This window comes from Equus quagga, chromosome 11 (assembly GCF_021613505.1).
Source record: "Equus quagga isolate Etosha38 chromosome 11, UCLA_HA_Equagga_1.0, whole genome shotgun sequence".
NCBI lineage: Eukaryota > Metazoa > Chordata > Mammalia > Perissodactyla > Equidae > Equus > Equus quagga.
The window spans coordinates 101,396,949-101,413,050 of NC_060277.1; the positions used below are offsets into that span (position 1 = coordinate 101,396,949).

Here is a 16,102-nt window from a genome sequence, read left to right on the forward strand (position 1 = left end):
ACCCCATACTGCCAGAGTGTTTGATGAAAAGAACTTTAGAATAGATAATCAACTAGGTTTTATATGGTAGTTTGAAGTTTGCAAAGTACTCTGCATATGTGTTTCTTGTTTAACCCTTAAGAAACTCCTAATGGATAGCTATTACTGTTTTTGTTGTTGTCATCATCATCTCCACTTTACAGATTGGGAAGCTTAGGCTTGAGGAAGGCAGGCTCACCCAAAAAATGGCCAGACAGCTGGAATTCACCCTCTAGTCTCTTGATCCCAACTCCTGAGCAGTTCCCATTGCAGCCCAGCTGCCTGCTGGCTCCCAGGAGCGGGGGAGGTGAGCTGTAACTGGGAATTGCCTTTTTTTTAGTAAGAAGGCAAGGTTCTTTCCAAGATCCTGAGGCCCACGCAGGTCCAGATTCACCTCTTTCACTTAAGTACAGGGTGTTCTCTTTCACGTTATCTGTCTGCCTGGGCCACAAACACGATTTATAAACAAGGCAAAAATGGCAGAGGAAAAATGAAGTCAGAATGTGCCATTGAAGCAAGTCAAACAATACTAAATTAGTATTTGGCGAAGTGGCTATCTCATTGTTAAGATATTTCCTCCAATATGTTTTCAGAAGCAACGGCCATTAAACAACTGGGAATGATCGCCAGGTTTGATTTCAGGAAGGAAATCCCCTCCCATTTCCCTGCTGGGCAATTCAATTAATTTTCTCCTGACCCTCACCAGCTGATTATTAGGCAAACTATACCTGCTTCTTTTATAAACAAAATGCATTTGCTTAAAGATTCAAAATCTCTTTCCCAATGGTTGGGAACCCCTGTGCTCCTGTCAAAAGGCTATATTATTTTGGGGGGCAGGACTAGCCGTGGGTGAGCTCTCAGGAGCATCCTGGGAGCAGACTTCTGGGCTCATAGGCCAGCTGCTGGGGAAAGGGAAAGGTCTGTCTGTCCTAGAGCTTGGAGCCTTTGTCCAGAGAGACCATTGGATTGAAGACAAAGTAAATAAGTCAGTCCTACAGGTCCAGCAGACCCGCCTCGGGTGGATACAGCCATATTGACTGCAGTGGCAGAACATCTCTTTACCTGGGTCTCACTCTGCTCATGGAGCAAAGTACTCACTTTCTACTCACAAGGCCATGACAGCTGCGGCAGTGACTTCACTTCTTGGAGGGAGGATTGTATCGTGGACTGGCCAGGGAGTCTGGACACCTGGGTTCTAGTCCTGGCTCTGCTATTAACTAGCTGGGTGACCCTGGACAAGCTTCTGCCAATTCAGGCCTTGATTTTCTCACCCATAAATTGGGCTCCCTGCCCTTCCAATGCAACAGTCTCTGATTTCAGGAGTCTGAGTGGATTTAGGCTAGAAAAAGACATTCAATTCATTCTTCTTTTCCTTAAATTGATAGCTTTCCTCTATAAAAAGAATGTCAGTGGCTTCCTGTCCGTCAGAGGCATAATGAGTTCCCTGTTTTACAAGAATTCAGACTTGGGCAAAACAAAGGAAGCCAGGGGCCCATTGGAAGGGATAACAGCAATCTTGCTCAAAATTCTTCCCAGATCTTAAAGAAGTAGTTTATGAGACAAATTCCTCATTTCTTAAGATACAAGCTCCCAGTTAGTTAACTCCTAGACTGCTGGGTAGCTCATACTGAGGTTGGGAGTAGGAAGCGGGGGTCTTTGCAAAGATTTGAACATGAACCTCTGCATTTCTTTTAAACATCCCCATCTGCCAAGTAGCAGCTTCCTAAATCCTCTACTTCCTACAGAATGAAAGTGTTGGAGTCTTTCACATGTAAGCTCTAACTTACCTCTCTCTATCACTTGTTACTGTCACCCTCTTCTCCTCCCATTCTGAGCTGCCTTAAACTGCTCCGTCACTCACATTTTTACTTTTGCTGATATTTCTACCTGGATGCTGCTGTAATCCCACTCACTCTTCACAGCCTATCCAGATGACCCCTCCCTGGTGAAGAGACCGCTAACCAGGCGGAATGAGGCGCCTCTCTTCTGTATTCCCACAGTCTCTGGTGGACCTCTCATCACCTTGCTTTCTCATCAGTGATAACTCATCTGATTCCCTCATTGGGTCAAGGACCTTGAGTGTCCCCTGCTGCAGAGGGCCTGGTATGTAAAGGAGACTGGTATATGTTCTCGAAGTTGACATGAGCTGTCAGATGCTTCGCTCCTCCAAGCATACCCCCGGAATCCGCCTCACTTCCCAAGACTGCACCCTGGACTAGGAGGAAATGCGTACTTTGTTCATCTGGAGTTGAGTGACCGAGATTCCCACTCCTATGGGGGGATTTCCAGGGTCTCCCTTCAGATGAGGGCTGAGATGTAATGATGGAAACAGTGGGAGAGAATATTCAAAATCACAGCTGGCCCAGAAAACCCGGCTAAGCCTGATGACCAAACCTCCAAGAGCCCAGGCTAATCAGAGGAGCCCAGGGACCCTGGGCTAACACAGAGGAGGCCAGCACAGGTGAGTAATTAGTGAGAATGCAGAACCTGGGTGAGTCTGGAAATGTTTCACTGTTCAATGGACTAGTTTAAAAAAATAATGTTTATGAAACGTGTACTTACAGAATATCTGTTTTCCACGAAATCTGCAAAACAAAGGATAACATGGAGGTGAGCAACGCACAGAGCACGGGTTAGGCTCCCCACCCCCAGCATCTCAGGGGCTGGCGGCGGGGGGAGTCGGGGGGACTGCAGGGGGCATGGGAGTGGGGGTACAGGAGGAGACTCCAAAGCCGCAAGCTCGCTGGGTGCCCAGGTTTATGGCTCCTCTGCCCACAGACAGCTTCTCCTGGGCCCTGTAGCTCCATGTGACGAGCATATAAAGTCCCTGGCAGCTCATGTGACATTTTAAACAGTTAAAAAAATACCAACACATGTTATTTTTGGAAAAAACTGAAAACTACAGAAAAGTAGAAAATAGTAGATAAAAATTCTCTCTTCAAACCCTCTTGATGCTTTTGGCTTCATTTTCTACTATGAGAAGGTTTTTTTTTTGAGTTATAATTATACAGTATATGCCATTTTACAGCAGATTCTTTTCACGGAACATGATTTTCTAAACATTTTCTGGTACCTTCTTAAACATAATTGTTAGTAGCTGCATAATAATCATTAAAAAGATGTGCAATTGTTTACTTAACCACTTCCTTATTTTAAAAATTTAGGTTCTTTCCAAATTTTTGCTATTTTAAATAATGCTGCCAGTATCCTTTTTGGGAACAAAGCTATTTCCATATTTCATACTAGTTTTCCATCCCCAGGAGTGGGATCAACGGAGCAGAAGGTATAAACCTCGTCAATGCTCTTGGCATATATGGCCCAAGTGCTGTCTGAAGGGCGGGACCACCACATCTCCTTCCCCTGGGAATCCGCATCTCAACTGTCCAGAGGCCACACCGTCTTCTGGCCAGAGAGCATGCTGGGACTGACTGGCCCTGCCAGCCTGTAATGGTGAAATGACCCTGGCCAAATGTCAGGAAGATGTCAGTGAGGGTGAGATAGGCCAAGGAGAACAGGAGACATTGGTTGAAGGTGAGTGATCCCTGCCTGTGTTAGTTAGAGGTGGTTTTACTACAAGAAGCAAGAGAGGGGTGTGGCTTGCCCTTTTGGACTGGACCAGACCCCCACTAATAGCAGAGTTTCTGAATGGGTAGTGGCCCACACATTGGGGCCGATTCCCCTAACAGTTCACTATGATATAGTCGTGAAAACAGAGAAGGCTCAGGGACCTCTTGCTGCCTGGGGGAGGCCCCAGAGGAGATTGATGTGGGTACTGGGAGTGGTTGCCGTTCTTAAAGATGGTGGAGGTAATGGTGGTGGTGGGAGGGCCATAACCTCTCCCCAACGCCTTGGTCTTTCTAGGGAAGTGCTCCAAGGGGCCTCGGTTTCTATCCAGCTGCCCAAGCTCAAACCTGGTGCCTTCTGAATCTTGGGCAGTCTCAGGCCCCATCTGTCACAACGGGACTCAAAACTCTTCTGTTTCTTTCTTTAACTTAAAAATATCCTGTTTCCACAAGTCCACTTCCCCCTTGAACCTTGTCTTATCACAGCTCCATTGTATGTCCCCTCTAGAGGGAATAGGGCCAGAAGTTCCTAAGGGGCCCCCCTCAGTCCTGGCTGGGCCAGAGGCTGCGTCAAAGGCCAAATGGATGAATCAGCCCAACCACGAAGTCAGGCCATTGTGTAAACTTCCACACATTGAGTGAGGCTGTGGGCAGCACCCCACCCCCAACCCAAATCTGACCTGGGAGGACCCAAAGGACCCCATGCTTCCTGCTCCTCCAGAGCCCCAAGGGCTCTGGAATCAGACGTAAGAGGGAAAGAGCCCCAGGCTGTGTTTCCTAAAGCAACATGAATACGAAATACTAAAATTCAAGTATGCTGATAATACTGATGGAACACCAGTTTATGCACATTCATAGATTTGTTTCTTCTTGATGATGGAGCAACGACCACAAAAATAGAATCTGGTGGGTAGCATCCATTTTTTACATGGAATACTTTTTACCCTCTTCCATTCCGAAGCAGGAAACAGCGCCTTGGGGGCAGGGTTGGCAGTGCCCGCCAGCCTGGCTGGCTCTGGGCCTCTCAGGAAGGGTGGGGACCCTCAAGTGCTCTTCCCTCCCTCCCAGAGGGGACGTGGCAGAGCGGCCTTCTGCTCTTTGGTCCTGTCTCGATGACCAGCCACTCTTGGTATGTTGGATTTCTGCCCCCTTGAGAAGCATCCTGGAAGTCTGAATTCCAGGCAAAGAGAAAGCAGAAGATGGAGGCTGAGTGAGTAGATCCTTTTGTTTTTTGGGTCAGACAGGAAGGTGGGCCCGGTCTGACCCAAAAAACGTAGGCTGGTGTCTAGAGCAGGACTTGGCATCTCTTCCCAGGGCCATAAGTTGTCAGGTGGGATGTGCCTAGAACACCTCCCAAGGTGGGCAGAGGACACGTAAAGAGAAAAACCAGCTCGCTTGTTGGAGGAATTGTAGGAGGTGAATTCCTCTAAACCAGGGTTTCTTTTTTTTTTTTTTCGCTGAGGAAGATTAGCCCTAACATCTGTGCCAGTCTTCCTCTACTTTATATGTGGGTCGCTGCCACAATGTGGCTGATGAGTGGTGTGGGCTCGCGCCCGAGATCTGAACCTGTGAACCTGGGCCGCCAAAGTGGAACACATCGAACTTAACCACTATGCCACAGGGGAGGCCCCTAAACCAGGGTTTCTAGCCAATGGCACTATTGACATTCTGGACTGCATAATTCTTTGTTGCGGGAGTCGTCCTGCACATTGGAAGATGTTTAGCAGCATCCCTGGCCTCCATCTGTTAGATGCAGTAGCGTCCCTGCTCCCTCCCAAATTACGACAACCAAAAATGTCTCCAGACATTGCCAGGATGTCTCCTGCTTTGAGAACCACAGCTGTGGAAATCTCATCCTAAACCTGAGTTCTTTCATAGGTAAGAACTTGACTGTGTTGCCAATTGTGATAAACCACGTTAGTCTTCTGTCTTAAAAACTGGTATTAATATATGTTAATAGGTTTTGCTTTAGATGAACTGCAAGCTGTTTTACAAAGTACTTTCAGAATAAGCTGGAGCACTGTAAAACTATCAAGCACTGAGGAAAGTTCATTGGAGTAAAGATACAAACTTTCCTGGCTAGCCAGAAATTGCAGTTCACACAAGGCTCAACCTGGTTGAGTGAAGTTGCTGGGCAAGCCACGGACAGCCCTGCAGCTACGCAGAGACCCCCTAGCCAGCCATGATGTCTCTCTTTTAGTTCTTGTCACTAGGAGAACAAGGCAGAGGAAACAAAAATCAAACCTTTCCTTGGATTAATTGGCACCAGTCAGAGAAAGAGGAAGTTGACCGTAGACAGAAGAGAGGTGGGAGGGCTTTGACCCCAGGTCACCCTGCAACCCAGAGCAGCAAAGCTATGAACAGCCTGGGAGGACACCACTGTCTAAACCAGGAGAACTCAGGTGGGTACCAAATTATCCTGCAGCAAGTCCAAAGCTAAAGGGGATGGGAGTAAATTGGTTCTAGTTAAGTGTTAAGAGAAAAAGTTACCAAACTGTAATCTGGTCTACTTACTTTAAACGTTCCCTTCTTTGGACCACATACGTTACTGTTCAGTAAGAGACCAAAAAACAGACTAACTTTCCCATTTCTGATAAGCCATAACAAGAGCTACTATTGCTGACTGGGATTTGCAAATCCTAACCTTAGGCAATAATTGAAAAGAGAATAAGAGAAAAGAGAATAAGAACTTAAAAAACCTCAAGTGCGGGGCTGGCCCGGTGGCGTAGTGGTTGAGTTCACACGCTCTGCTTTGGCAGCCTGGGGTTTGTGGGTTTGGATCCTGGGTGTGGACCTACACACTGCTCATCAAGCCATGCTGTGGCGGTATCCCACATACAAAATAGAAGAAGATTGGCAACAGATGTTAGCTCAGGGATAATCCTCCTCAAACAAAAAGAGGAAGATTGTGCTTGAGCTAACATCTGTTGCCAATCTTCCTCCCCAAAAAAACCCCTCAAGTGCCAAGCTTGCAGATATGTTATGAGGAAATTATCAATTTCTCCATTCCCCTAAGGAGGCTGAAGCTTACTGAGAGGCAAAAACTCTTTCTCAGCCTGCTCTGGCTACGTCCCAGGGCATGCCTTTCCTTCTCCTTAGGCCTCTCTCAATTTGGTCTGTTTCTGATATAATTTTTCTAGTTCTGGGAACCCCTCTCCTTCCCTCCTTAACAGGCAGGGAAAATAAAGCAAGGGATCATCTAACAGCTGGAAAGGGGAAAAGCTCAAAGATCAAGAGGCTTCCTTGCCTTAGGCTAAGAGTTCATTGCTGGGACAAGAAGAAGTTAGTTTGGCTATATGTCAACAAAATAGTAGGCTCCAATGGCACAGCAGACTTGCATGACCCTGGCCATGACCCAGTGGGAGATGCTGAGTTGAAAGAGATGCTTCCTCTTTCTCATTTTATAGAACCCACCTGCCTACCACGGCCTTTGTCCACCCAAGGGTCACACACACACTGAGATGTTCACTCTGCAGCAATTCCACACAGGTCAGGGGCATCTTATTGAGAATTAATGAGAAAGCTAATGCGCAGGGGAGAAGTGAGAGGTGAGGCCCAATCATATAACTTGATGAGCGCAGAGCTGAGATCAAACCCCTACTTAGGATGTTTTCCCTTAGGTTCGCAGAACAAAAACCACCCAGGCCCGACTCCAGCTGACATGAATGCAGCAGAAACCCAGTAAGTCAGCCCCTGAGATCCATGACTTAACTCAGATTTGAAGGGAAAACTTGAGAGTCAAGAGCGGGTGCAGGATCAGGATTATTGGCTCCAAGGGACCCAAGGAGTGACTCCCCACCATGTTCAGGGGCATTGGTCTGGAGTGACCAAGACATAGACAAATGACCATCATTTCCAGATGCCAGGACATTGAAACTCTTTGAATGTTATGATTGGAAGGCAACTTAAGATCATTCATTCAACCACCTCCTTTGACAGATAAGCTGAGCATAGTCAAATTCACAGAGACACAAAGCAGAATGGTCATTGCCAGGGGCTGTGGGGAGAATGAGGAGTTGTTGTTTAATGGGTGTGGAGTATCAGTCTGGAAAGATGAAAAAGTGCTGGAGATCATGATGGTGATGGTTGTACAACAATGTGAACAAACTTAGTGCCACTGAAATGTATACTTAAAAATGATTAAAACAGCAATGTTATTAAAGTTAAAAAAAAGTGTTATTAAAGTTTAAAAAAAAAAATAAAAAAATCCAGCTGAGCTTAGAGCTTAAACCCAAAATTGCAAAGATCTATTGCCTCCCACGAGATCTTCGACTCTCCTCAGCTGGCAGCCCCCAACCCTCTCTGCAGGGCCCTGGTCCTACTTTGAGCTCTGCCCCGGGGCTGCCCCTTGGAGGCAGGCCTGCCCAATGCCTTTTTGCTTATCTAGAGGTGCAGTTTTCCTTTGTATCACTCAGGGGAAAAGGGGGTTTAAGAGCCAGAACTACGCCCTGTGAGCCATTTCCCAAAATAGCCAGCCCTGAAGTGCTGCCGGTTGGAAGATTGGGAGATGACGGGGAACTAAGAAATTCGCATAGGGAAGAATAGAAAATTAAGAAGGAAAAGGCTAGAAAGACTCTGCACTCAGCCTGCTCCCTGACCTTTCCACAGGCCCACTCCCCACCAGGGCCTTAATTTAATTGTGGGTCACTCCCTCTGCCAACACACACACACAAACACGCACACACACACAGTGTTTCTGGGTTATCTCCGCTGGCCAAGGCTGAGCAATCCCAAGGATTGCTAGGGATTAAAAGAGAATCCACCCTTCAAATGAAAGACAGAGCAGAACCTAGAGTAGTGCAATCAGAAGGAATTTAGAGTATCTAGAAGATGGTTCTAAAAGTGTGGACGCTGGACCTGCAGCAGCAGAACGTGGGAATTTGTTAGAAAGGCAAATTCTCAGCCCCCCTCCAGACCTACTGAATCAGAAACTCAGGAGCTGGAACAACAAAAGACCCCGAATAGCCAAAGGATTCCTGAGAAAAAGGAACAAAGCTGCAGGTATCACACTCCCCCATTTCAAATTATACTACAAAGCCATAGTAACCAAAACAGCATGGTACTGGCACAAAAACAGACACACAGATCAATGGAACAAAATTGAGAGCCCAGAAGTAAACCCACATGTTTATGGACAGCTAATATTCGACAAGGGAGCCAAGAGCATACGATGGAGAAAGGAGAGTCTCTTCAATAAATGGTGTTGGGAAAACTGGACAGCCACATGCAAAAGAATGAAAGTAGACCATTCCCTTACACCATGCACAAAAATCAACTCAAAATGGATTAAAGACTTGAATGGAAGACCCGAAACCATGAGACTTCTAGAAGAAAATATAGGCAGTACGCTCTATGACATTGGTCTGAGCAGCATATTTTCAAGTCCCATGTCTGACCGGGCAAGGGAAACAAAAGAAAAAATGAACAAATGGGACTACATCAAACTAAAAAGTTTCTGCACAGCAAAGGAAACCATCAGCAAAACGAAAAGACAACCTAACAATTGGGAGAAGATATTTGCAAAGCACATATCAGATAAGGGGTTAATATCCAAAATATACAAAGAACTCATACAGCTCAACAACAACAAAACCAACAATCCAATTAGAAAATGGGCAAAAAATCTGAACAGAGATTTCTCCAAAGAAGAAATACAGATGGCCAACAGGCATATGAAAAGATGCTCAACATCATTAGCTATCAGGGAAATGCAAATCAAAACTACAATGAGGTATCACCTCACTCCGGTCAGAATGGCTATAATTAACAAGACAGGAAACAACAAATGTTGGAGAGGGTGTGGAGAGAAGGGAAGCCTTGTTCACTGCTGGTGACAGTGCAAACTGGTGCAGCCACTATGGACAGCAGTTTGGAATATCCTCAGAAAATTAAGGATAGATCTACCATATGATCCAGCTATTCCGCTGCTGGGTATTTATCCAAAGAACTTGAAAACACAAAGGCATAAAGATACTTGCACCCCTATGTTCATTGCGGCATTATACACAATAGCCAAGACTTGGAAGCAACCTAGGTGCCCATCAAGGGACGAATGGATAAAGAAGATGCGGTATTCATACACGATGGACTACTACTCAGCCATAAGAAATGACGAAATCCAGCCATTTGTGACAACATGGATGGACCTTGAGGGTATTATGCTGAGTGAAATCAGTCAGAGGGAGAAAGTCAAATACCATATGATTTCACTCATAAGTAGAAGATAAAAACGACAAGAAAAAAAAAAACATAGCATTGGAGATTGGACTGGTGGTTACCATTGGGGAAGGGGGGAGGGGGGGAGGGCAAAAGGGGTGATTAGGGTCACATTTGAGGGGATGCACTATAATTAGTGTTCGGGTGGTGAACATGATGTAATGTATCCAGAATTCGAAATATGATGTACATCCGAAAAAAATAAAAATTAAAAAAAAAAAAAGAAACTCAGGAGCTAATGCCAAGCCATCTGTGTTTTAACAAACCTGGAGAACCTTTGATCTAGAGTCCAGCCCATCCCCCTCATGTCACAGAGGTGACTGAGGTCCATGATCCTGACTCGCCCAGGGCCACCTGGGCCATACCAGGCGGTTACTCTTAGCTTCTAAAGTAGACAGAGTTGAATCCTCTAATTAAATTGATGATAATGTGGAAACCAAACAAAGAAAGCTGGAAGGTGCAGAGGCACACAGTCAATTGGTCTGGCAACACAGACAGGGAAATGTGAAGGCTCGTGAAGAGTGTGGTTCTGCTGCCAGGCTCCCTGCGTTCAAATCCCAGCTCCGCCACTGCCGGCCTTGGGACCAGGACAAGTTATTTAACCTCTGGGCCCATTTCCTCATCTGTAGAGCAGGAATAATAACAGGGCATCCAGCAACCCTGTAATGATTTTGAGGATTAAGTGAGCATCCGAGCAGCATCTGAGAGTAAGAGGAAAAGAAAGAAAGAAAAGGGAAGAGAAATTGACCAAAGCCTGCAGCCTCTTCCCCTTGAGCAGCAGCTGAGCTGGAGATGCTCAGAAACAGCAACTCCCTTGGCTTCCAGGATGGGCGCCTCCAAGGCGAGGGGGGCCCTGGCTTTTGCAGCAGCATTGTGGTTTTGGCTACAAGACCCACAGCTCGCTCTACCCTCAACCCCTGCGCAGGAGCCAGCTGCCAGGTTAGAGACCAGATTACAGAGGGACCCAAGCCCCAGCTGACCCCGATGGTCCAGATGGTGCAGCGGGAGCTCCCCGGCCTGGGAGTGGGAGATGGCTCTAGTCTCGCCTTGCGCCAGGCACTGGACTCCAGGGCTCAAGTTTTCTTGTGTTTTTCAGCTAAAATGGATTGAATGCTCACTATGCTGTAGGGGTGATACACTGACCAAGAGATTAGGGTAATTAGCACCATCTCCCCTGACGCTGTCTCATCTCTTGTTCTCGTTTAATCCCATCTCCATTTAACAGTAGAAGAAATTGAGTCTCAGAGGGGTTAGGCATCTTGGTCAAAGTCACACAGCTGATACGCGGCAGCACTAGGACAGGGGCTCGGATGTCTCCCAGCAAAACAGGGTCCTTCACTGCCTGGAATCACTATTGGGTTAGGTTCTAGGTGCCTATGGTCCATTCCAGTCAGGTTCCAACAGCTCAGGACTGAGGACTGGGGCATCTGGAACCAGGCTGGGGATGCTGAGAGAACCCACTTAAACAGCTGCCCTAAGTCAGAATACGCCACCCCCAAATATACCACTTTGGCATAGAGATTATTTTGAGCTGGAGGCAAATGAGAACCAGCGGATGCAGTAAGAAGCCTTTTGGGAGCTTCCCCTAACTGACTAAAACCAGAAACTTCTGAGAAATGGGGACTGCCATAAATCCCCTCTCCCAGGGAAGCTTTATGGCCACGAAGATGCTGGAAGCTGGTGCCGAGATGGGCCTGCACAAACAAACCTCACTCTGTTAGTGCCCCCACATATTTACTTTCCCACTGCTTGCCATCCTTGAAACTCCTTTTCCTTTGTCACTTCTCTACGAGCTTATTGTTCTTGGTTAACATGCTAAATGAGCCCCAACTTCTAACCATTCCACTGACTTACTCATCACTCAGTTTTTCTGTTCTTTAGTCTGTCCTTTGTTAATCTAATTTTCAGGGCCCCTAACACCACCCTTTGGAATCCACACTGGGTGTGGCCTTCACCAGCTGTATCAGGCCTCAGATGACCGCAGACCCCAAGGCCTCCTGTGGCTTGTGGGGATCCCTGTGGCCTCCATGCTCCACCAGTTTCCCTTCCCCCAAACCAAAGGCAGTCCAGCTCAGTGATCAGGAGCATGGAGTGAGGATCCAGGGTGGGCCAGATTTTGGGAAGTTGCTTGCTGTGTGACCTTGGGCAAGCGTTTTAACCTCTCTATGCCTCGGTATCCTCATCTGTAAAATGGGAGTTATTGTGAGGATTGAAAGATACAATGTAACACAGATCACTTAGCTCACGCAGTCAGCACTCAATAAATGTGAGTATTTGCATAACCAAAGCAATGAAAGTGAGCAATTTTAGGGAAAACAGAACGGGCATTTTTGTACGATTACCTAAGAGGACCAACCCGGAACCCTACTTGACCTTTAGCTTTCTGTTACATTGAAAGAAGAGAGAAAGCCTATTTCTGAATTTGTGTTTTGCTAGCTCTGAATATATTGAGAATGCAAAAGGAGACACTGAAGCCAAAAATTCCTCAGGAAATGGTTTTCAAAAATTGTTCAGTCAGGTGCCAGCCCTGTGGCCGAGTGGTTAAGTTCATGCACTTCACTTGGGCGGCCCAGGGATTCGCAGGTTCAGATCCTGGGCGTGGACCTAGCACTGCTCATCAGGCCTGATACTGATGATGCTGAGGCAGCATCCCACAGAGCACAACCAGAAGGACCTACAACTAGAATGTACAACTATCTACTGGGGGGCTTTGGGGAGAAGAGGAGGAAAAAAACAAGATTATCAAGGCAATAGATGTTAGCTCAGGTGCCAATCTTTAAGAAAAAACCCCAAAAAACCCCATTCTCTTTAAAAAAGAAAAATCATTCAGTCAGTGTCAAGTTCCACAGGGGCTGGGTTTCTGCTGTATGCATGAAAATAGCATTTTAAAAAAAGAGGTTAATTAAGGGGTGATTCCTATATTTCAGATGAAAAGTAGGCTCTTCAGGTAAGACAGTGCTTCTCAAACGTTGGCAGCATCAGAAACATCTGGGAGCTTCGTAGAGCTCAGATTCTGGAGATGCTGATTCTGCGGGTCTGGGTTGGGCCTGAGGCTGTCACGGCTGCCGGTGTGTGGACCACACTCGGTGTAGCCGAGCTTTACTGAAGTCTCCCAGCCCTTTGAATGATTCTCTTTCAAAGAATCCACTGAAAAAGAGGTCTGTTGTAGAAAGCAAGATATCCACATATTAACTGTTTCCCCCCAGAATGTTTGTGCCTTTTGGGTTGCGACTTATTTTCCGAATTCAAAAGTAGTCTTTATGGATTTCATTTCAACAGAATGGAATAGAAGAATCACGCAAAAAATGAGATTGTCAGGAGCTTCCCCAGTTCCCCATCTGCTTGGGCACCATGCTCAGTCGTGGGGGAAGCTTGGCACGAGGAAGCAGTGGCGATGGGAACTGAAGTGGGGTCTAGGCAGAAATCAAAGGAGATGGGAACAGCTCTGCACCCCCTCCCCAAAGTCCGTGTACTCTCAGAAAGGCTGAAGCTGCTGACGTTTCCAGAGCAAAGCACTGCCTGTTTAAGCCCTTCGGGAGCCCTGGGGCCCCAGGGCCCAGGTGCGGTGAGGCTCACCGGCTGGTACCTGAAAATAGGCAGAGCCACTCAGCTTCTCTCAGGGTCAGGAGACAGTGCCCCTAACCCTGCCAGGCATCCTGTGAACAGACAGCGGTGCCAGGACACACTCCTGTCCAACTCACCCATCCGTTGTGTATTGCAAACATCTGAGGTTCCGTTTGCCTGGCTTGTCGCAGGCACTCAGTGTGTTTGGTGGCTAAATAAACAGTGCATGTAACCTGTGGCTACTTTTTAAGGGTGTTGGGAGACAGACAACAGCTCTGGTGTAAGAGGTGTCACCCCTTTTGGCCTCCTTTGCCCCTTCTTTTCCATGCCCACTCCAAGGCCCCATAGCTGATTCTAGGGGAACTGTCTCCCCAGGCTGGGGGAGTTAGGGGGCCCTCACTCACCAGGGTCAGCTTTCCGGATTTCACTGTACACCGTCTCCGTGCCCTTTGTTCCCAGACCTGCAAAAGGGACCAGGCCCAGGTCAATAGCTGTCTCTGGGCACCAGGTCAGCCCACTGCTGAAGCAGAAAAATGTCAGAGGCTCTCTGCGTAAGGCTGCACCCCACACCCCCACGAACCCCCACTGGTGCCTGTCTCCATGAGTGCCTGGAGACCTTGCCACCATGAAGCCCGGGCCAATTCCCGGCTTTAAAAGATCTAATCAGCGTCACTGTCAGCCTGGAAGTACAAGGTCAACAGGCTACTGTGGGAACCCTGGACCTAAGGGGCTGCAGGTGGAGGAGTCCCCAGCACAGGCCTGCAGCCTCCAGCTCAGTGGCCCCATCCCTCTTTCCCTGCCACTGTGTCCCTGTGTCCAGCTGCTCAGCCAGCCTCTCCTAGGATACTGCGCTATGCTTCCCAATCACCTGAGTCCTGGGTGAGAGCCTGGCATCAGCTGGGACTGAGAACCACTTGCAGATCTAGACAGCTGAGCCAGTTGATTTCAAATGCCGTACCTGGGGCCACTTCAGATCCTGATTGCAATGGTCTGGGGTGGGCCCTGGCGTTGGTGTTTTTTAAGAGCTTCCCAGGTGATTGTAATATGCAGACAGAGTTGAGACCCTCTGGTCTGGACCCTTTCTGAACAGCAGACAAGATGACCAATCCGGAGTGTGGATTACACGCAGGGGAGACTCGAGTGTTTTAGGGGCAAAGAGAGCCCATATGGCCATCTTTTTATTTTAAACTGATGTATACGCACAGGTTGTGTATACACACACATACACACACTCACAGTACACACACACAGTATGCACACACAGACACACATACCCACACACCCTCAGGAAACAGGATGGAGCTCGCCACTTCCCCGGCTCCTCTCACCTGCAAAAAGGACCAGGAAGCCTCATTGCGGAAAGGCGCCTGATCCTTGCGGCCAGCATTCTCCTTCGAAAGATCAGAAAACGGAACCCCAGACTGAGTAAGACACTTCCTGGCACCACGGTCAGTGCCATGTGCACGTTTCTTTCCCCAGCGGCAGATGGCCGGGGCATGTTCACGGGCTCTAACTGTAGCGAGATTCCCTCCACTCACCACGTTCCAGGGACGTCCCTCTTTCTCACCCCCTAACCTTGCACACACTCCTCTCACTGCCTGCACCACACTTGTTCTTTGCCCCATCCCCCTTGTCCTCCAAGCCCCAGGACAATTTTGCTCCTGCGCTAGGTGTACACACCCTCACACACCTACACACTGCCTCACACACTCACCCCTTTCCTGTGCCCTGGGAGGTTACATGGACCCCCTGTACTCCCATAGCACGTTAGGGACACTTGCCCATGACAAACTGACATTATTTGTCCCCACGACTGTCTCCCCTGTTAGACCCTGAGCTTCTCCAGGGCAGCCCCCGAGGTCTTGCACATCTCCCAATCCCAGGACGTGCACAGCTACCTGGAGGCACCTGTAAAGGTTTGATGTGACAGCGAAGGCACCAGTCAGTGTCCCTGTAGGTGTCTCTATCTCAGACCCCCTGACCTTCAGGAAGGTGTTGCATAATCAGCCCAATCCCTGAGACTTTATGTCTTAGAATTAAAATCACGGTCATTCATTACAATAAATAATGGTGGTTCCTGTGTCAGGACCTGAAAGCCAGAAGAAAGAGCGGTGGCTCAGATCCCAACAGCTGAACTTGGGGCATTTGGGGTGCCAGGGCCTTGCAGAAGGCATTGTAGTGATTCCCCAGGGCACTGAACAGGAGCTGGTACTCAAGAGAGTGGCTGAGGTACCAGGCACCCCCCTGCCGGGACACTTGCCTGTCTCTAACAGAACAGCAAAAATGCTCACACCGTTCTCCACCCTCCCTCCAGGGCACCAGATTTGGGGGTGTAGAGGGAAGCTCCAGCAATCCCTGTTTCTGCTGAGAGATCTACCTCATCCCCAAGGGGCTCTGCACAACACCAGGCCTGGGCAAGTCACTCATTCCTCATGGTCCCAATACCATCTGTGTGCCGGGCACCATGGAAGAGGAAAAGGTGAACCAGACCTGGTCCCAGCTCTCGGGAGCTCCAGGCTGTGGGGCACAGGGTGTACAGACAACACTATGATAAACGTTATAGGGCACTGCATATCAGGCGTGCTGGAGTCCCTGCCCGCTCATCCTCTGACCCAGCCCCACACAGGAAGGAATGGAGTGCCGGGGCTGGGTAACCAAGCCTGGGGGCCTGGACACCCTTGTGAACTCCACTGCCCCAAGGCACATAAGGGGTGGCTGGTGGACCTCTCTGTTCACCTTGG

At 48.2% G+C, this 16,102-nt stretch overlaps 1 protein-coding gene across 3 annotated transcripts in view; it reads right to left on the minus strand.

Annotated features, from left to right (window-relative positions):
- PECAM1 (platelet and endothelial cell adhesion molecule 1) overlaps nt 1-16,102 on the minus strand; it is a 56,716-nt gene that overhangs the window by 3,213 nt on the left and 37,401 nt on the right. Inside the window, exons 14-15 of one of the 3 annotated variants that reach the window (XM_046674933.1) lie at nt 13,766-13,822; nt 2,581-2,603 (exon numbers count right to left, since the gene is read on the minus strand). In XM_046674933.1, coding sequence (XP_046530889.1) covers nt 2,581-2,603; nt 13,766-13,822 — 80 coding nt within the window. The remainder of the gene's footprint in view (nt 1-2,580; nt 2,604-13,765; nt 13,823-16,102) is intronic. The other 2 variants (XM_046674936.1, XM_046674935.1) reach the window with 2 other exon arrangements.